This window comes from Vipera ursinii, assembly GCF_947247035.1.
Source record: "Vipera ursinii genome assembly, chromosome: 3".
Lineage (NCBI taxonomy): Eukaryota > Metazoa > Chordata > Lepidosauria > Squamata > Viperidae > Vipera > Vipera ursinii.
The window spans coordinates 141,006,992-141,028,418 of NC_139516.1; the positions used below are offsets into that span (position 1 = coordinate 141,006,992).

General features: G+C 40.2%; 2 protein-coding genes across 2 annotated transcripts in view; one reads left to right on the forward strand and one right to left on the reverse strand.

Moving 5' to 3' along the window:
* LOC310637671 (uncharacterized protein) overlaps window positions 1-10,314 on the forward strand; it is a 28,785-nt gene extending 18,471 nt beyond the window's left edge. The window contains exons 9-16 of the mRNA XM_083358173.1: window positions 1,080-1,105; window positions 1,237-1,517; window positions 1,781-1,964; window positions 3,282-3,419; window positions 6,128-6,245; window positions 7,199-7,341; window positions 8,292-8,459; window positions 9,141-10,314. Coding sequence (XP_083214299.1) covers window positions 1,080-1,105; window positions 1,237-1,517; window positions 1,781-1,964; window positions 3,282-3,419; window positions 6,128-6,245; window positions 7,199-7,341; window positions 8,292-8,459; window positions 9,141-9,548 — 1,466 coding nt within the window. The 3' untranslated portion in view covers window positions 9,549-10,314. The remainder of the gene's footprint in view (window positions 1-1,079; window positions 1,106-1,236; window positions 1,518-1,780; window positions 1,965-3,281; window positions 3,420-6,127; window positions 6,246-7,198; window positions 7,342-8,291; window positions 8,460-9,140) is intronic.
* A 720-nt stretch (window positions 10,315-11,034) lies between these two features.
* WRNIP1 (WRN helicase interacting protein 1) overlaps window positions 11,035-21,427 on the reverse strand; it is a 28,779-nt gene continuing 18,386 nt past the window's right edge. Inside the window, exons 4-7 of the mRNA XM_083358545.1 lie at window positions 16,590-16,813; window positions 15,428-15,583; window positions 13,458-13,537; window positions 11,035-12,097 (exon numbers count right to left, since the gene is read on the reverse strand). Coding sequence (XP_083214671.1) covers window positions 11,822-12,097; window positions 13,458-13,537; window positions 15,428-15,583; window positions 16,590-16,813 — 736 coding nt within the window. The 3' untranslated portion in view covers window positions 11,035-11,821. The remainder of the gene's footprint in view (window positions 12,098-13,457; window positions 13,538-15,427; window positions 15,584-16,589; window positions 16,814-21,427) is intronic.

A 21,427-nucleotide genomic window follows, 5' to 3' on the forward strand; every position in this document is an offset into this window, starting at 1 on the left:
AATATGTAGTCCTCAACGGAACTGCATCTACATGGAGGGAAGTATGCAGCGGGGTACACCAAGGTTCTGTTTTAAGTCCAGTACTCTTCAATATCTTCATCAATGATTTGGATGAGGGAATAGCCAATACTCCAGCAGATAGGCTTAAAATACAGGAGGATCTTGACAGACTTGAACATTGAGTGCTACCTAACAAAATGAAATTCAATGGTGAAAAAAGTAAGGTTCTACATTTAGGCAAGAAAAACCAAATGCACAGGTACAGTATAGGTGGCACCTCGCTCAATAGTAGAAACTGTGAGAGGGATCTTGGAGTCCTAGTGGACAATCACTTAAATATGAGCCATTGTGCTGCAGCTGCCAAAAAAAACCAACACAGTGCTAGGCTGCATTAACAGAGGAATTGAATCAAGGTCATATGAAGAGTTAATACCACTTTATAATGCCTTGGAACACAGCATCCAGTTTTGGTCACCATGATGTAAAAAAGATGTTGAGACTCTAGAAAGAGTACAGAGAAGAGCAACAAAGGTGATTAGGGGACTGGAGCTAAAACATATAAAGAATGATTGCTGGGATTGGGCATGCCTAGTTTAGTGAAAAGAAGGACTAGGGGTGACACGATAGCAGTGTTCTAATATCTCAGGGGTTACCACAATGAAGAGAGGGTCAATCCATTTTTCAAAGCACCTGAAGGCAGGATAAGAAGCAATGGAGGCAAACTAACCAAAGAGAGAAGCAACCTAGAGCTAAGGGGAAATTTCCTGACTGTTAGAACAATTAACAAACTGCTCCAGAAGTTGTGAATGCTCCACCACTAAGTTTTTAAGAAGAGACTGGACAACCATTTGTCTGAAATGGTAGGGTTTCCTGCCTAGGACTAGAAGACCTCCAAGGTCGCTCCATTCTACTCTACTCTACTCTACTCTACTCTACTCTACTCTACTCTACTCTACTCTACTCTACTCTACTCTACTCTACTCTACTCTACTCTACTCTACTCTATTCATCTGCATCTCAATTTGAGATGCAGACAACACAGATTCATCCCCAACAGCCCGCGCACCTGTGTTCAACAGTGAAGGGAGAAAACATCCTGCGGAAAGTACAAACTCCACGACATCTCCGTCTAGCTTCTGCCTGCTCCTGATACTTTCGGTTTCCCTTTTCTCTCTCCCCTTCCCCCCCTTTCCCCTCTCCCCTTCCCTCCCCTTCCTCTCCTTTCCTTTCCGCGAGCTTCTGCAGTGGGGCGGATGGGCTAAGCGCCCGTGTTGGGCCACAGTCTTGGGATGGAGGCAAATTGAGAGCAGCCCAACCCTTCCTCCCACCCTCGCTCCTAAACCTGCCCGTTCAGACCACCTCCCCTCCCAGCTGGGGAAGGTCAGAGTCCGAGGGCGCTGCCGTCTCGCCGGTTCCAAAGTCCGCCCCGGCGCTCCCTTCCTCGCCACGTCAAGACCGGAGATCTGCTGGGGAGCGGCTCTCTGCGCACCCGGACCCACCTGGTCATCTCTCGCCAGGTAAGGGTGGGTCCCGCGCGGCCCTCGTTTAAAAGCTTGCTCCCGTCGTCGTGGCTCTGTTATTGGTGCTAGGGGTCTTCAAACTTGGCCCTATTATGACTTGTGGACTTCAACTCCCAGAATTCCTCAGGCAGTGGGCCTGGCTGAGGAATTCTGGGAGTTGAAGTCCACAAGTCATAAAAGGGCCAAGTTTGAAGACCCCTGGACGGTGCCTCCGAAATAATTGTCTTCCTTCCTTTCTTCTTTTTTTGCTCGTTTTCCAGCGTTCTCGTGGTCGCTATGGAGAACCTGGCTGATGCAACCTCGCAGTTTGCTCTGGATCTTTTCCAAAAATTGAACGAAGCCCACCCAACCGGCAACGTTTTCTTTTCTCCGGTCAGCATATCTTCTGCTCTGGCCATGATCTACTTAGGAGCCCGGGGTAATACAGCCGCGCAAATCTCGGAGGTCAGCAGATATTTTTCTGTTTAGTATAGCTCCTAGGAATATTGTGGTTCTTTTGTAAGGAGAGGTGTATATTTTAAGTGCTGTATACAGTATTTGAAACACCGCCTGTGGCACAGGGACGTTGCCTTGGGATTTAAAAGGATTGGTGTTAAGTCACTGTGTTAAAATGTTAGTACTTCAAAAGCCTTAGTAAGACACAGGATCAGTAATGTTCCTTCTTTCGTGATTTACTCCAGGCGTTACTTCTTTGTAATTCTTGTACGTGAATATTCTTCTTATATCCTTATCCCATACAGATTGGACAACTATATGTGGAAAGTCTATAATTAGTGTTCTGCTGAACAGTTTTCAAGTGAATAAGGGTGATGATAGATGTTAGAGAGATGATAGAGAGATGATAAAAGATAGAGATAGAGAGATAGAGATAGATTAGATAGATAATTAGATAGATAGACAGACGGATAGGTGATAGCCAATTTTCTATCACTAAATTTGGCCTATCGATCAGAGGTTCTGGAAATTTTATTTTTAACTTACAGGTTATACTCTGTGATAAAGTTTGAAAACTTTTGGTTTCAATTTTCCACATATAGTTGTCCAACGTGTATGGGATAAGGATATAAGAAGAAAATTCATGTACAAGAAATACAAAGAAGTAATGCCCTTTTTTTTCACCATACCCCAAGCAAACTCAGCTTACTGGCTAATATGCTGAATTTTTCAAGCACACAATTACAGTAAGCTGTGATAAAAGTGATAGCTCTTCCCTCAAAAATTTACAGCCTCTATGGGGAATTAATATTTTGGTTTTCAAGTGACATACAAAGTGCTCAAATGGGAAATAAATGATCTGATGCTCTCTGTTCCATTCTTTTGCTATGCTTTATCAAAAAACCATTTGTTATGAAAATCGGACTAATATTCAACCTTTTCCTTATCTGTACCTGTTTTATACTGTAGTATACACAGATTCTGTAACTGATGCTGTAAGGTAACTTCGAATAAAGCCTCCTGTTGTGTCATTTCCCCAAGACAGAATATATGTCAAATACATTCAGCCTTTGGCAAATCCCCAATTTTTCCTTGCTTATGTAAAACCCATAGTATTAGTCTTAGATACTGTATGTGCCTCTTTTTAAAATGAAACCTAAATATGCAGAGAATGGTCCAGCACAGCTTGTTTATGTATGCCTTTTTATCTGTGTGTCTGTAGATTTCTGGAATGTCTCCATTGCTCTTAGACAAAAGTATGTTTGAATTAACCATAATTTCACTGTTCTTATTGGTATTAAGTTAGGATCTATCTTTTCCATGCAGATACTTCATTTTGATGGTGTCGAAGACCTTCATTCAGGATTTCACGAGCTCAGTACTAAAATTAACCGGAGCAATGCACCCTATATTCTGAAATTTGCTAATAGGTTGTACGGAGAAAAAACGTTCAACTTTTTGTCTGTAAGTAGATTGCAAACATCAATAACTCATGGGTCATCAGAATAGCTTTATAGGTCAACTTTAAATGTTAATTGATTATGATATTCAATGCAGTTATCATGTGCTTTAAGTGAATAATCTCTTTTAATTAGGTCTGCTATGGTCAGCCCAGCCCCCCAAAAAATGATACAGTAAGATCCAATTATATCCATTCATTTATTTTCTTACACCTAATAGACAGAATCTTGCCAAATTAAAGTTACAGTTGCAAGAAAAAGTATGTGAACCCTTTGGGATTCCGTGGAGTTTTGCATGAATTGGCATAAAATGTGCTCTAAACGTCATGTAAGTCACAACAATAGAAAAACACAGTCTGCTTAAAATAATACTACACAAACATTAGCTCTTGTCATGTTTTAATTGAACATAACATGTAAACATTCACAGTGCAGGGTGGAAAAAGTATGTGAACCCCTAGCCTAATGACTTCTCCAAGAACTAATTGGAGCCAGGAGTGAGCCAAACTTGACTCCAATCAGTGTGATGATATTGGATGTGTTGCTGACAGCTGTCCTGCCCTTTAAAAACACACACCTGTTTTGGGTTTACTGGTCTCAAGAAGCACTGTCTGATATGAACCATGCCTCGCAGAAAAGAGCTCTCAGAAGACCTACGATCAAGAATTGTTGACTTGCATGAAGCTGGAAAGGGTTACAAAAGTATCTCCAAAAGCCTTGATGTTCATGTGTCCACGGTAAGACAGACTGTCTACAAATGGAGAAAGTTTAGCACTGTTGCTACTCTCCCTAGGCGTGGTCGTCCTGTAAAAATGACTGCAAGAGCACAGCGCATAATGCTTAATGAGGTAAAGAAGAATCCTAGAGTGTCAGCTAAAGACCTACAGAAATCTTTGGCACATACTAACATTTTTGTTGACACATCTACAATAAGGAAAACATTAAAGAAGAATGTAGTACATGGGAGGACACCACGGAGGAAGCCATTGCTGTCCAAAAATAATATTGCAGCACGTTTGAAGTTTGCAAAAGAGCACCTGGATGTTCCACAGCACTACTGGCAAAATATACTGTGGACAGATGAAACCAAAATTGAGTTGTTTGGGAAAAACACACAACACTATGTGTGGAGAAAAAAAGGCACAGCACACCAACATCAAAACCTCATCCCCACTGTAAAACATGGCAGAGGGAGCATCATGGTTTGGGGCTGCTTTGCTGCCTCAGGGCCTGGACGGATTGTTGTCACTGATGGGAAAATGAATTCCAGAGTTTATCAGGACATTTTGCAGGAAAACGTACTACCATCTGTCCACCAACTGAAGCTCCGTAGAGGATGGGTGATGCAACAGGACAATAACCCAAAGCATACAAGTAATTCAACACAACAATGGCTTCAACAGAACAGAATACGCCTTCTGGAGTGGCCCAGTCAGAGTCCTGACCTCAACCTGATTGAAATGCTGTGGCATGACCTTAAGAGAGCGATTCACACCAGACATCCCAAGAATATTGCTACACTGAAACAGTTTTGTGCAGAGGAGTGGTCCAAAATTACTCCAGATCGTCGTGCAGGTCTGATCTGCAACTACAGGAAACGTTTGGTTGAGGTTGTTGCTGCCAAAGGAGGGTCAACCAGTTATTAAGTCCAAAGGTTCACATACTTTTTCCACCCTGCACTGTGAATGTTTCCATCTTATGTTCAATTAAAACATGACAACAGCTAATGTTTGTGTAGTATTATTTTAAGCAGACTGTGTTTTTCTATTGTTGTGACTTACATGAAGTTTAGAGCGCATTTTATGGCCAATTCATGCAAAACTCCACGTAATCCCAAAGGGTTCACATACTTTTTCTTGCAACTGTATAACCATCTAACCCACTAGATATGGCCTGAGAAACTCCAGGGTGTGGTCACTCTGAACCTTTCCACCCTCCACCCTCCAGCTCAGGATTGCACAGTCTCTTAATCTGTGCATCTCTCGGGGTAAACTCTGTGTTTTGCTGAAATTTCCTACCCCACCCCCCTCTTGCTTCTTCAGGTACACGTTCCATCACGGCTATGAAATATGCAGTTTGACAGGCTCATTCCTTTTCTCTCTTTTATCCACAGACAGTCAGGTTTCTTGTGAGATGTAGAAGCATTACTGCTAACATTATTAGACAGATACAGATTTTCCAATTAGACTACAAATTGTATGCATGATATGCGTCTCTCTTCACAAGAATAAACTATGTTCAAAGACCATTCTGTTTAGGGTACGTTTCAGTCGAAACAAACCATGCTAATCTTGTATCATGGTTAAAGAGAACCATGAAGAAGAGCTGGGAAGCCTAGATTCAAGACCTCACTCGGAATAGTCCAATTTTTCTCTTTAGGCTAGTTGTGTTTTTCAGCCTAATCACGGTTATCGTGACAGTGCATTGGAAAACTTCAACACAGGCTACATCAGCCTTTTAGAAAGAAGATATGTCTTCCTTACGCTATTATGAGTGCTTCTTATGTGCTTAAATGCATTTAGAAAATTCTAGAGCATGATGAATGATGAAGGCAAAGGCTGTCAAGCAGGAACAGGAAGATTAATTGGATCTCTAGTTGATTGGAGATTATTATTTATTAAATGTAAACGCTTCCCCTCTTGCTATCCATAATAGTATTTATTTTATAATTTATTTTATAATTTATAAATATTATATGTCTTATTTTGCAAGGATTTCTTGACTAGCGTCCAGAATTCATATGGAGCTGAATTAGCCACAGTGGACTTCTCAAATGCTCCAGACAAGGCAAAAAACGAAATTAACCAGTGGGTTGAACAGCAGACTGAAGGTGAGCTTTTGGGGTTTTTTTAATTAACTATTGGGTCCACATGATAGTCAACTCTTACTTTTATTTCCCATAATGCTGCCATAAAATACCAATTTCAGGAATTGATAAAAGAGAAAACAAAATAATACTTTGCAACAGTTAATTTTACAGAGCAGTGAGTTGTATAAAGTTGTACAAAAGATCCGGTCAGCAGCCTGTAACTTGATAAAAGATATTTTGGGCTGGCATAACAAGTCTGATGAAACATACAAGTTTGAGAACAACCCAACAATACACAGGACACAATAAATGAATGTTCCACACTGTCCTTGCTTGTAGAGTATCTCCTGAAAGACACTTAGAAAGTGGACATTTCATATTAATGGGTTTGCTTAATGCAACTCGCATTCTTTTATTTTATTTATTAAATTTATATCCTGCTCATCTCACTGTACAGCAACTATGGGGAGTTTATCAAATGATAAAAAGATAAAGACAATGCAAAGCAATTAAAATTTAGAAAGGTTAAATAGACCAAAAGCCAAGAGGAGAGGAGACATAAGGATGGGGGTCTTCTCTCAATCCCAGCAGTCACACCCAGCATAGAGCGCCCTTGTTGAGGCTCTAGACCAGTCAGCAGAGCCAAGTTTTAAGAGTCAGGAGTGTGGGGACTGACCCTACCTCCAGGAAGAAATATTAAGAACACTGAATGTTCTGACTAACATATTGATTAAAAAGAGGATTCTATCTTAATTTGGAGTCATTCTGGAGCTGTGGCACCTTATGCACATGACAGTAACTAGCCAGTGAGTGCCATTCATAGAAGCTTTTGCTAATTCAGGATTATTATTTTTAAGAGTATAATTGCAGAGGGGAAATGTACATTTAACAAGTGCATTTAGATTAGTCTGATTGATATTATTTAGGTCTCAGTTTTTTGCACAGCTAATTAACACTGAAATTTCTCTGTCAAGGTAAAATCCCTGAGTTGCTATCTGAAGGCTCTATCAATGAAATGACTAAATTGGTTTTGGTGAATGCTGTCTACTTTAAAGGCAGTTGGGCAAAAGCATTTAAAGAAAAAGATACTGAAGACAAGCCTTTTAGATTAAATAAGGTAAATGGATTTTTTTTTCATGCTGTCTCTCTTCTGTAACAACAGTTTGTTGTTTAGGCATTTGTGGCAACGTACACTCTCATTAAGCATCATAAAACTTTTATGATAGCGCTGAACACATAATCTTAATTTATCTGTAGTCATGTTTTTGAAGCTTTGTATCAGTTCCTTTGAACCTAATCACAAACTAAAAATCTCAACCTTCCCATAATTTAAACCTAATTCCATTCTGAAATATTTTACTGAACTGAGTAGGTCATTTGACTATATGCTCTAATATATGAAGGAAGACAACAAAGCAGTTTTTATTTTATTTTTACTACAGCAGGGGTGTCAAACTCAATTTCATTGAGGGCCGCATCAGCATTGCGGTTGCCCTCAGGGGGCTGGGTGGGTGTGGCCTGGGTGGGCGTGGCCTACTGGGTGGGCGTGGCTAGAGTGTGTATGGCCTACTGGGTGGGCGTGGCCAACTCTACATCGTTCGCATCAAGTGTGCCTATGGGGGCCTGGGCAGGAGTGGGACAGATCTGAGGGTCTCTGGCAGAAGGAGGGTCTCTGGGCCAGGGCCAAGGCAGTGGGGGCCGTTCCCTCACTGTTTCCAGGATGGCTTTGCGGGCCGCATGAAACCACTTCGCGGGCCGGATCCGGCCCCCGGGCCTTGTGTTTGACATGTCTGTACTACAGGAAGGTTCCCCCCCCCCCGCCTTGGTTTAATTTTTAAGTTGGGTTTGCTGTTCCGTTTACCTGACAATGAATTTACCTGACAATGAATTTCATTCAGCTTAATAGGATTGTAAAATTCCAAAGAATAGCTAGCTATATATTAATATAGTTTTGCAAAGATCCACTTCCCAGAATTAGTTCTATCAATTTCAGCGTATATGCAGAAGCTTTTATTTCTTTTGTTGTTTTTATAAGTTCCTCACTGTAATAGTCTTAAAATAATCCAGACAGAAAAGAAGAATGTGAAGATGATGTTCATGAAAGAGAAACTTCCTTTTGGTTACATCCCTGAATGCAAGTGTCGTGTGCTGGAACTGCCATACAATGGAGAGGATCTTAGCATGATCATCCTTCTGCCTAATGAAATTGAGGATAATTCTACAGGCCTGGAACAGGTGATTCTGTTGTTTTCTTGCTATTGCTATAAAATCATTGTCCTAAACAAAAATTATTCTAAATATGACATAAATACAGTACTTGGTAGGATAACCCATATGCATGAGCAAAGTTCTGGGTGATGTGATGCATTGAGTGGCTCCGTATGCATTACATTCTGGGGATCTCCAGAAAATCATTTTTGTACCAGACACTATGAATCCCTAATCATCTCGAATGAAAGAGCTGAAACCAAATTAGATCTGAATTAGATGTAAATAGTGTCTAAAATGGTAAATAGTAAATTTATCCATTAAATAAATGCTTTGTATATTATGTTTGGACAGGACAACTGTGGTTTGCCTGAAAATACATTCTTTAAAAATCCATGTTATACTTCTAATAATGTTTATGCTACAAACTCTGTATTTTTTCCCATCTGAACATCGGTTAAAGCTGCAAGTAGTTTAGCATGAAGCAAAAACCATCTTGCACTCAGTCCAATGCCATATTTTTATTGTCTCCTACAGAGAAAGACCATGTCTGGTTGGGAAGGGGTGTAGAGAAATGTGGTCTCTGACTCTGCAGATTCATTCATACTGAAGTCAATATGTTTTTCAGCAAGGAGTTTCTCTTTGCTGAAATGGAAATATCGTGGCACAGTGATACAAATGATTACCCCTCTTTCTTTGCCGTTTTAGCTGGAGAAGCAGCTTACTTTGGAAAAACTGCAAGAATGGACCCAGCCAAAAAATATGAATTCCAATCTGGACGTCTATGTACATCTACCTAAATTTCAGCTGGAAGAAAACTATGACCTTAAATCTTACTTTGCAGCAATGGGGCTGTTAGATGTGTTTGACAGTGGGAAGGCTAATTTGTCTGGAATGTCAGGAGCTCAGGACCTCCATGTCTCTAAAATTGTTCACAAGTCATTTCTGCAAGTAAATGAAGTGGGCACTGAAGCAGCAGCAGCTACTGCTGCTGCGATTATGTTACTTTCTCTGCCCGTTGCAGAGGAGTTTAAAGCTGACCATCCTTTCCTATTTTTTATCCGTCATAAAGGAACAAACACTATACTTTTCCTTGGTAAATTTGTTTCTCCATAAAAGTAGCATAAAACCAACTTCCAGCCTCCTATGAAACACACATTTCTTTGCCTGCTTGGGGGAATTGCCATAAACAAGTTGGGTTTCTCCAGATGTTTTCCATCTTGGATTTTCTTGAACTCCTGAGTCTGTTGACAGGTTGTATATGACACTTTGCTCTAAAGCAGGGGTGTCAAACTTGCTGTGAGGTGATGTTATTGTGACTTTTTCTCCCTTGCCGGAGCTGGGGTGGGTGCAGTTTCCACGTGATGCATCCAGCCTGCGGGCCGGCGGTTTCACACCCCTGGTCTAAAGGGTAGCTATCTTATCTAGGACATTCAGGTATGTTTGACTACAATTCCTTTAATTTCCAGCTAGCTAGGAATTCTGGGAATTTTAGGCAAGGGACAGCTGCTGTGCATTGTATTTGTAAAATCAATAACACACGAATTACTGGAATAAGGTTGGCCTTCATTTAATACAAGTTAAGAGTCTTTAGTCCAGGAACTGGACCAATGGAAGATCATTGATAATATAGAATCCAGAAAGTGACTTCTTTCTTGTTCAAAAATACAAAGCAATTTGGCACTTCTCTCAAAAAGTACCTTATGAGGAATTATGGTACCACTATACTTCTCATTCAGTGAGTGGAGAATTGTTCACATACGAATCAACAACAGCCTCAATGTACTAATTTTTTTATATTTTTTTTCATCCACATGGTCTCTCTTCATTAAATCTGAGTTATATGTTGTTGTCCATCTTTCAGGCATTGATTTTATTGAAGATAGATGTCAAATAAAGAAATTCTAATGACATTTTGAAGAGGTTGTTACTTCTACAATTCAGTTTTAATTCATGTTGCCTGGATGATTTAGAGGCACTCTTGTTTTAAATATTGGAGAAAGTCCCTTCATGCTTTCCCCTAAGTCAGTGATGGCGAACCTTTTAGAGACCGAGTGCCCAAACTGTAACCCAAAACCCATTTATGTATCATTAGGTGCTGGGTGGGCGTGGCCCATTGGGTGGGTGTGGCCCATTGGGTGGGCGTGGCTGCAGTAGTAACGGCAGACTGGGTGGGACTAAAAAGTTCAATCAATTAATTCCAACTTTGCGAGATCTTTTTTTTCCCCGCGAGAAGTTGAAATTGAGTGATTGATTGAACCTTTTTTTTTGCACACAAAAACAGAGGCCTAAAGTGAAAAGGTTATATAAAACCTACCTGAAGGCCTAGCACTGGGGCGATGGCGCACGTGCCACCTGTGGCACCCATGCCATAGGTTCACCACCACGGCCCTAAGTTGTCATTTATAATATAATCTGCCAATGATTTTGCCTTTGTGTCTAATTTCTCTCCTTTCCCAGCATTTTACAACTATCTACAGATGGAGCTCTGGGCTAGCAAAACGAAATGTCAAGAAGACAGTATAAGCCTGCACACCAGACAATATAGTACTTAAAATATTATAACTGAAGGTTTTTTTTAATCAAAATGGAAACAGTGATGATTTTTAAATTCACTTTATTTTCACAGTTTCAAAAATAATTTCTCAAGTTACATTTCAATTATAAAGGGTTTTTTTTCAGCTTAAGGTGCAAATGCAGTATTTCTTCCAACCAAGGACACAAGTCAAAATTAGGCCCTTCTAAGTTCTATGGATTGTATTAAATATATACTTATATCAGTCCCCACTGAAAAAAGCCTAATATTAGTTAGATTGGGCAATTTTATTTATTTTTTTTTATTTTCTGAAATAATGCCCTTTATATCTTTGATTAAATCCAGTGATTTTAATTGTTCTTTACCTATATAATATGTATTTTATCTAAGATTATCAAACAATTCTTACATTTTGCATAAAACCTGCAATAAAATATTCTTTATAGTATAAAATGGTTTAGGAATGTACAGTTATTTGGATTTCAAGTGGAAAAGGAAGCAGCTCCTTAAGTAGGACACATATTTTCCTCTGACTACATAATTAGTGTAGAAAAGATAGTGTCTTTAGGGAACCTCTGACAACATTACTGAGTATATCCGTATCTGTGCTGAGCAGGTTTCTGCCTTGAATTGGAACAGTAGAATATCCTCAACGTTGTTTCATTTGTATCAAAGACGATGTAATTAATACACATATTATTTAATACAAAAAGGTAAATATCCCAGTTTGAGGCTACCAGTTTAATATGGCTATTCTGGAAACATAATGGTTTTCTTAAAACTGAAATGAACTTTTGAGAAAAAATATTGCAGGATTAATAGGAGTCGCATATGAACAATACAGGGTGTTCCGTCAAATTTTGCTTTGCCTAAAAAAATCAATCCCTTTCAACTCTTCAGGCAGATATTCTTGCTCTACAGGGTTCTTGTACATAGGATTATATTTATAATCTTTACCATAACCTAAATTTTTCATGAGCCTGGTTGGTGCATTCCGCAAATGTAAAGGAACAGGAGGAAGTGGTCCCTGGTGGTCTCTTAGGCATGCTTTCACATTGCTGTAGGCGCTGTACACTTCAATAGACTTTGGTGCTCTGGCAAAATAGACTACACACTGTGCCAGTAAGACCTAAGCAACAAAAAGAAAGGGACAATTAAAGAAGCAAGGGAAATGTACTATAGGTAGTCCTCGACTTACAACAGTTTGTTTAGTGACCGAAGTTATAATGGCAATGGAAAAAATGACTTTTGGCTGTTTTTCACATGGCAGCCTCCTCGTGTGATCAAAATTCAGACGCTGGACAACTGACTCGTATTCATGATGGCTGCAGTGTCCCGGGGTCAAGTGATCCCATTCTGCAAACGTCTGACAAGCAAAGTCAGTGGAGAAGCCAGATTCATTTAACAACCATATTACTAACTTAACAACTACAGTGATTCATTCAGTTAACAACTAGGGCAAGAAAGGTTGTAAAATGGGGCAAAATTCACTTAATAACTCCCTCACTTAACAACAGAAATTTTGGGCTCAACCGTTGCACTAAACTCTTGGCATAGGATAGCATGATTACTGCATTTTATTGAAAAACATGGAATTGACAGAATGGCAGGACGAAGGGGCCTATGTTTGCAATACATAAGTATATAAACAAAGTAATCACTGAATGTACAAAATTTAACATTTTAGGAATGGAACATTTCATCATTATTAGGAATATTCTGTTTCTTTTCTGGACCATACTATTCTAGATTGTGAAAATCTGCACCTGGTCCAGTCTTGGAATACTACAAATTGTTTCTGATTCAGAATAATTAACTTTTGAAATTATTAAAGCTTCCTTATAATGACATGATTGCCATGAATCAGAGGCATGACTGTTTCCAGAGTTTTCTGGAACATTCCATTCCCGGAATGTTAGGTTTTGTACCTCCTAAATTGAACTCATTGGCATATATTCCTAGAAAAAACATACAAGGTTACATTACTATTTATATTGTTTAGTAATTATATGCAATAGAAGGAAGCAAAATTGCTGTACAGGTAGTCCTCGACTTACTGTATAACCATAACTGGGACCAGAATTTCCATTGTTAATCAAGATGGAGATGTTAAGTCAGTCGTGCCCGATTTTATGACATTTTTGCCATGGTTGTTAAGCAAATCACTGGAGTTGTTAAATGAATCACATTAAGCTTCCCTTATTGACTTTGCTTGTCAGAAGTCAAGTGGGGAGATGGCAAATGGCAATCACATAACCCCTGTAACCATCGTAAATGCATGCCAGTTGCCAAGCACCCAAATTCTGTTCATGTGACTGTGGGGATGCTGCCATGAGCATAAATGTGAGGACTGGTTATAAGCCACTTTTTTCGGTGTCACTGTAACTTCAAACAGGCACTAAATGGATAGTTGTAAGTTGGGGACTACTTGTAGAAGAAAGAATAACATTTAGAGGTTCTGATGTTGATTTGTTTATAAATTACATTACCTCACACTCCGGCATTCCAATAAAGTGGCAGCCTTGATAAGCAGCCACAGCTTGAGGTAAGGCCAAGGGATCTGCTAATCCTATAATGACATTTTATATTCTAATCAATAATATGATACATCAAATCAAGTCAACTTAAATAAACCGCTACACGGCATGGGGCCTTTCTATTTGAGGGACTGCTTGTTCTGTGTGCTTCAAAAGACTCGGCTTCCTTCAGGTCTCATTGATTTTAAAGTAAAGTCATCTAGCAGGGCCTAAGAGGTAGGCCTTCTGTTGCTGCACCTGTCCTTTAGAGATTTATATGGCCCCTGCCTTAAAGTGATCTTTAAAACCATCCAAATCTAAGGGTTAGATTTTTTTTCCTAGGCCTTGGATTTGGATGGTTGGGCTGGAAACTTTAAGGTAGGGGAGGGGAATGTATAAAGATGGTCTGTTGTTCTCTTCGACAGTTATTATTTTATGTGTGGTTGGGTTTGTTTTTGTTGGTGTTTTTTTTTTGAGTTGGCAGCTAGAAATTTGATGAGTAAATCAAGAGGATTCATTTGGTAAAACTGCCATTAGTTAACATATTAAAACCTGCTTTCCTAAATATTCTCCTTTGTATCATTAATGTCAAAGAAAAAAGATACGAAGATAGGTATCTCTTTAGGATAAATGACCCCATCTCTAATTCCACTAGGAAACAAAGGCAGTATCTTGCTGAAATATGGTGGTGCAGTGGTTTGAATGCAGCATTGCAGGATAACTCTGCATTCCCATTGCCAGGAGTTCAATCCTGACCGACTTCCATTCTTCTGAGATCGGTAAAATGAGGACCAGGATAGTTGGAGGCAACATGCTGACTCTACAAGCTGCTTAGAGAGGGCTATAAAGCACTATGAAATGGTATATAACTCTAAGTGGTATTGTATTTCTATATTGACTCATAGACTTTGCTGCTCACTTGTAACTCAAGGAGTAAAACACTTCAGGGAATAAACTAAAGGCAGCTGGATGGAAAGCTATTAGTACATGTCAGGGGCATAGAGTAACAGGGGAAAAAATGACTTTCAACCATTAATTAGTTGTTGCCCATCAGTCTCTAGTTTCAAATGGAGTACCCCAGTTTTACTCTTTTCAAGCCAAGTGTCACAGGAGAACAGGTAGATAATTTTTGTTCACTCTGACCTCTTTCCCACAATTTGGGATCTAGGATGAAATAGACGTCTTGTCAAAAGACTACCAAAATAATGAAACTAGGACATTTTATGTATGTTAAACCCTATATAAAGGCCTTGTTTGTTCTAATAGTGAAAGAGGGACGTTAGCCCCAATCTACCTGTCTATATATCTGGAAGAAATAACGCTGCAATATGCAGGGACTCAGGCTGCAAAGATTTCTGTCGTTTTGGAATAATCAAGTTACCCGTCAGAATATCAGTTAGCCAACTGGTTTTGATATTGGAGAACTCCATATTCATCATCTAAAAACCTGTGCTAGACAAGTGCAACATAGTTTGGGAGCCATACCTCTATTCAGTAAATTTGTAGATTCACAGACAAGCACATTTCCAGTTTGAATGAACCAAATACCCTTTTCATAATGATATCTATTAAACAGTCAGATGACTCCTAATGGTATAATGTTGACTGTTATAGCCTGAACTTCTCTTTACATTAGAACTGCAATTCTCAAAAAAAAATGAGCTGATCTGACTTCTGGACAAACTGGTTCCAGAGCAAATATCTCAAGAACTGCCACCTGCTCCTTTGTAGTTGCCCTGGAAGCAGGTTTTCCTACTTGCCCTATATTTTAAGAAGGAGAATGGGATTAGACTGTTACTTGTATTTTGGAAGTAAAAGCTGAGTTGGCAGCATTGGGGAGAGACTGCAGAGCTGGAGACAAAACTACTAGAGTGGCTATGAGGATCCAGGAGCCAGCTGGATGAAAGTGTCCATAGTAACCCACATTCTCTTGAGTTACTCACCTATATCTTCACTTGCAAATCTTACCAACCTTCTTGCCACATAGAGTGGATCCTCACCCCCTTCAAGCATTCGGGCAAGCCAGTAAAGGGAAGCATTTTCATCAGAGCCACGCATAGATTTATGAAGTGCAGAGATGCAGTTATAATGCTCTTCACCTATTAAGAAACAGACAAAAAGCAACAAAATGCTTAGATGATCCAATGCATCTGAGTAGCAGGGCAATTTAAATGCCTATTTTTCCAATGAATATATTAATTACAACATGCCTGCATTACCTTTAAAGAGAGATAAAAGTAACTGGGGGCAAAGAGCCTGCTGCATTTCTTTTGTCATTCCCAGATTTAAGATGCTTCTTGTGGGACATTGTATCAAATTATATTATATTATATTGGTGCTGTAGCACATTACAATATTGAAGATTGCACAATTATTTTAATGCTCATTTACCTTGTGATTTTGTTGTGATTCAGCGTCAGCCTGTGGTTTCGGCAGCTGAATCGGACAATTCTGAGGAGGAGGAGGAGGGGGGGTTTGGAGAGCCTTTGGTTGCAGATGCATCGCAGAGCTCTCAGCCAGGCCCCTCCCATCTTGTTCCTCCTCAGACCCAGCTGTGTGAGCCTGAAAGATTAGATGAAGACGATCCACAGCTGGCTTTGTTCAAGGACGCTCGAAGCAGGAGGCAAAGAAGCAGAAGTGAACAAAGAAAAGCAATGAGGCACCTCAGGAGGAGGCAAAGAGAAGCCACGCCCTGAGACTGTTGTTTAAAAGGGGAATGTGTGGGAGGTGCTGGTTGCTGAAGGCAACCGTTTGAAGAGCTTTTGATATAGTCTCAGTCTGTATTTGTTTTACTCTGTTTTGAACTGTTTTGTTTAGTTTTCGCAAATAAATTTGGTTGGCTTAATTCCAGCCTCTTGAATATAACAAAGGGGTTGTCCCTGACATTTCTGCAGGGCCGGTTGTAGGCTGGAACAGAACAGTTTTGTTCCTAAACTTAGTTCACCATCCAGTGATAAGAGGGACATCTAAATGAATCATACAAGTTATGGTAACCTTTGACAGAGAAAATACATACAAAAGCAATTCTACAGAAATGCACAGCTAACTCAAGTATCTAAATTCCTTCCCAGTACTGCCATGACAGCTGTGATATTTGCCACTCACCAGCTCGGTCATACAAAATGTGGGATCTTTGGAGTCCTTCCTTCACGTGATCTTCTGTGATGACCACTCGTTTAGCAGAACACTCATGGTCGCTATCCTGATGGGAGGTGTTGGTTAATCTTGCCTGGACAGCCATCTGGAGCCCATTTAACCCAGTCCTTGCATCACCATCACAAAGGTAGGCAAGAGTATTTATTGCTCTTTTTTCAATGCATAGACATAACCTGAAATACAAACATAACTCATGCAAAGAACAGTTGCTGGAATTGGGTATGTCTGGTTTAATGAATAGAAGGGCCAGGGGTGACATGATAGCAGTGTTCCAGTATCTCAGGAGTTGCCACAAAGAAGGGGGAGTCAAGCTATTCTCCAAAGCACCTGAAGGCAGGACAAGAAGCAACGGATGGAAACTCATCAAGGAGAGAAGCAACCTAGAACTAAGGAGAAATTTCCTGACAGAACAATTAATCATTGGAACAACTTGCTTCCAGAAGTTGTGAATACTCCAACACTGGAAGTTTTAAGAAGAGACTGGACAACCATTTGTCTGAAATTGTATAGGGCAGACATGCCAAGCACAAGGCCCGGGGGCCGGATCCGGCCCGCGAAGTGGTTTCATGTGGCCCGCGAGGCCATCCTGGAAACAGTGAGGGAACGGCCCCCACTGCCTTGGCTCTGGCCCAGAGACCCTCCTCCTGCCAGAGACCCTCAGATCTGTCCCACTTCTGCCCAGGCCCCCATAGGCATCCTTGATGTGAACGATTTAGAGCTGGCCACGCCCACCCAGTTGGCCATACGCACTCCAGCTGCGCCCACCCAGTAGGCCATGCCCACCCTGGCCATACCCACCCAGCCCCTGAGGCAACCGCAATGCTGATGCGGCCCTCAATGAAATTGAGTTTGACACCCCTGGTATAGGGTTAGGATTAGGGTTAGGGTTAGGGTTAGGGTTCTGGTTCTATTCTATTCTATTCTATTCTATTCTATTCTATTCTATTCTATTCTATTCTATTCTTTACATTGGGACACAGAGAGCAAAACAGACTACGGTTTTATCCTCATGAAGTTATTCCAAATTATCACAGAGGCTTTACAAAGAATATGTCATCTGTCTCCTTGGTTTTGACATCAGAATGTTAAAAATATATAATGTGGTCATGTTAAACATTCTTCTGAGTCCTTTTTTGTCATTTGATAACAAATAGAAGATAAAGTGATAGCAAGCTTTAAATTTTTTTTATTTTTATTTTTATTCCATTTATATCCCGCCCTTCTCTGAAGACTCAGGGCGGCTTACAAGCTTACATGTCACATTCAAACCAGGTTAGGGACTCATTCCAAACCCATACTAAAAATTGAAATCTGAACCACATTTTGCCCTGAATTGAAACAAAACTTACACCATTAACTGCTTTATTTATTCTACTAAATAGGAACAAAGACAAAAAGCGAAATGACTAAATATCAGGCTGTAGTTATAACAGAATACCTTGGGTTACCTTTCTTTCCCTGCGTGCCGACAAATAAATGCCCAGTAAGGAGGTCTACCTGTTTGAACACTTTTAGAAAGAGCTGAAACAGTGTAAATTATGCCACCTAATAATCATGTTCTCTTAAGTTTATTTTAAAATTAATCATTCAAAAACAAAATTGACCATCAAGGATTAAAAAATTGACCATCAAGGATAAAAGGATAAAAAAATATCATCCTAAAATTTTCAAAGGCAGCAAATTAAATTAATAAGGATTACATGGTTGTAATGTACATGGTTGGATTGGGATCTGAAGTTGAAGGACATTATACTCTGTCAGGACCAGAACATTTATTGGTCACTGTGAGGCTAATGGGCACTACTGACCTCTGAAGGAAGAACTGATTAAGAACGGCCATGCCAGTTGCCTTCTGGATTCCTTGTATTTTGAGTGGGCACTTGGGAGTTTCCCAACAATTTGCTGGGCTGCTGGAGTGCCAAGTAGCTCTCTAGAATATAAAAGCAATGAATAAAGAGATACTGACAGAAGCAACAGAGTCCTGCCAAACAGTCTGTCTCTCTCTGAATGCTGATCCAGGAATATTTCTTGATTAACTGAGGAGCTAAGGTGAAGCAACAGAAGAGATACTTAGAGCAATACTGGTGAAAGACTAGCAGAGCACAGTGGCGTAGCGTGGGTTGTCAGCACTCGGGGCAAGGCAAGTAATTTGCACCTCCCCTCCACAGTGGGCGGCGACTCAGTGGCTCGGATTGGAACGCGCCCCCCCAGATGTTGCACCCGGTGAGGCCGGCCCCCCCTGCACCCCCCACGCTACGCCACTGGCAGAGCATAGGAACAAACACAAGAGTCCTTCAGGTGACATTTTGGCGGTAAAGGAGGCAATTTCAATATCTCTCCATCTTTACTGTGTTTGTAGACTGCCATCTGGTGGCCTTGTTTAAGATTTCTGCTCTCTTTTCAATAACGTTGAGTCACAAGAGCTCTCCCGGCTGCTATGAACTTTTTGCTAGGTGGGTTGCAGACGAAGCCACTGATATTCACACACACACATATTCCAGTTTGATGTAATGGTTCTGGTGCTGGAATACAAACCCAGAACCCAGAACCTCTGAGGTCTAGACATGGAAGCCATCTGGATGATTTTCCGTCAGTCCGTTTCTCTCAAACCACCCTCCCCTCCGCAACAGAGTTGTTGTGGGGAAAATAGGAGGAGGAGGAGAAATTATCTACTGTATACCACCTTAAGTTGCACAATTATAAAGGCAGGACACAAATCATATAAAATTAGCTGTTTGAAACTGATATTCTTGTTCTTGCTTCTGTTTTTGCCCCTTCTTTTCTGCCCACTTTTTATTTTCACACCCTCTGGAAGTCCCCTTAGGAGCAGAGATTTACCTCATCCCATAGTACTTTACCAGAACAAAATCCCAACTCTATACATAAATAATCATTTGCATGGACAAGCAGTCTATTTATTTATTTATTTTATAAAATTTATTGGCCGCCCATCTTACCACAGGGTAACTCTATTCTTAAGTTCATTCTTAAATTCTACTTACGGGTAGTCCTCACTTACTAACCACTGTTTACTGACTGTTTGAAATTATAATGGTGCTGAAAAAGTAACTTTACAGCCAATCCTTGCACTTATGAATGCTGGACTGTCCTGGCGGTCCTCAACCAGCCAGCATTTATGACCATCACAGTATACCACTGGAGAAACTGGCAGTAAAATTGCAAGTCTCAGCCACTTGGTGTCTCATTAATGTTCAGCATCCATGGGTGATTTGCTTAATGACCATGGTGGAAGTGAAGTCGTAAGCCAATTGTGATCATGTCATGTTTCATTTGCGAACCATGTTGCTTAGTGATGGAATTTCTAATCCCAATTGTATTTGTTAGTCAAGGACTACCTGTATTCAGTTCTTTATAAAATGCCCACTTCTGAGGTGGCTTATCACACAAGTAGTATAATGATAAAATAGCAGGAATATTCTAGGGCTGTGAAGAGCTTTGAATTCAAAGGCAGAAAAAGGGCTCTGGAGGAAATGGAAGCCCTCATACAGTTTGTAACTCCTTAAAATAGCTGCTACTTTTTCTGGGATCACTCAGCAGCCACTACAACCTGCCATACATTAAGACAGAACAGCCTTCAATAAAGTTGTCAAGTCTATATACTATAGTGTTACTTTATGTTGCATGATGTCACAACAGTTTGCTAGACAATTGTCTGAATGACAATGATTTGAATGATTTTGTTCCCTTTTTGAGTAGATATCTGTTTGTTAGTTCAGTTCCGTTTTAGCTTTATTCTTCATTTTAGTATTTTTCCTTCACATCTGTGTGTCAATTTGGCATATATAGTTCTTTACTTCTACAGATACAAGTAGTTATCTTCCTAGTGAATACAACATAAAAGAACAACTAAATATTAAAGTCTAGATTTGACTTTAATCACATCAGATGCAGATTTGGTGGAACACCTGCATATGTGAACGCTCTATGTTAATCTCTTTCTCCATAGGATTAAGACCAACAAGTCCACAGCTTTATCTGCAACCTGCTTGTCAGAATCCATTTATATCACATTTCATAAATGTATAGGTAGAACAATGTGCTTATTCTGGGGATTCTGCCATCTCTCCGAGGGGGGGGGGGAGAGAATGGTTACTTAAGGCGATCTTCAAACAACAGGGAAATGGTTGAACTGGGGGAGGGAGGGGGAGACACAGATCTGGATCGCATCTTCATTTACAACTGAAAAAGGAAGAAGCAATAACAATAAAAACAAGGAGAGTTCCCTTTCCCATGGAAGGGCCTGACACCTAAGCAAACGATGGGAGCCTGACCAAATGGATGAGGGGAGGGGCTGAAATGGGAATGCTTTATATAGGATTGAAATGTAACTTTGTTAGATTCCGTCTTGTATTGCCACAATCGATTCCATCCTAGTAAACATTTTCCTTTTGGACAAACTTGCATCCAAGAGTTCTTATTTCCTAAGATGTGGATTGATGTGGGTCCTGACACTGCTCTTATTTACCACATACAGAGGAGTATCTTCCACCAAATGTATTGTGGGGAGCATGTTGATAAAGATTAGAAAACCTGCTCCAGCAGGATTGTTCCCCTCCCAAAATAAAACAGGAACTCTATGCTCTATGGCAGAGGTCTTCAAAATTCTGCCTGGCTGAGGAATTCTGGGAGTTGAAGTCTACAAGTCATAAAAGGGCCAAGCTTGAAGACCCCTGCTCTATGGGAAGGATCAGAGATCCCTTGATGTGTATATATCTCAAGGAAAGCATATATACATATGTATGCATAATTTTTTAAAAAATATTATT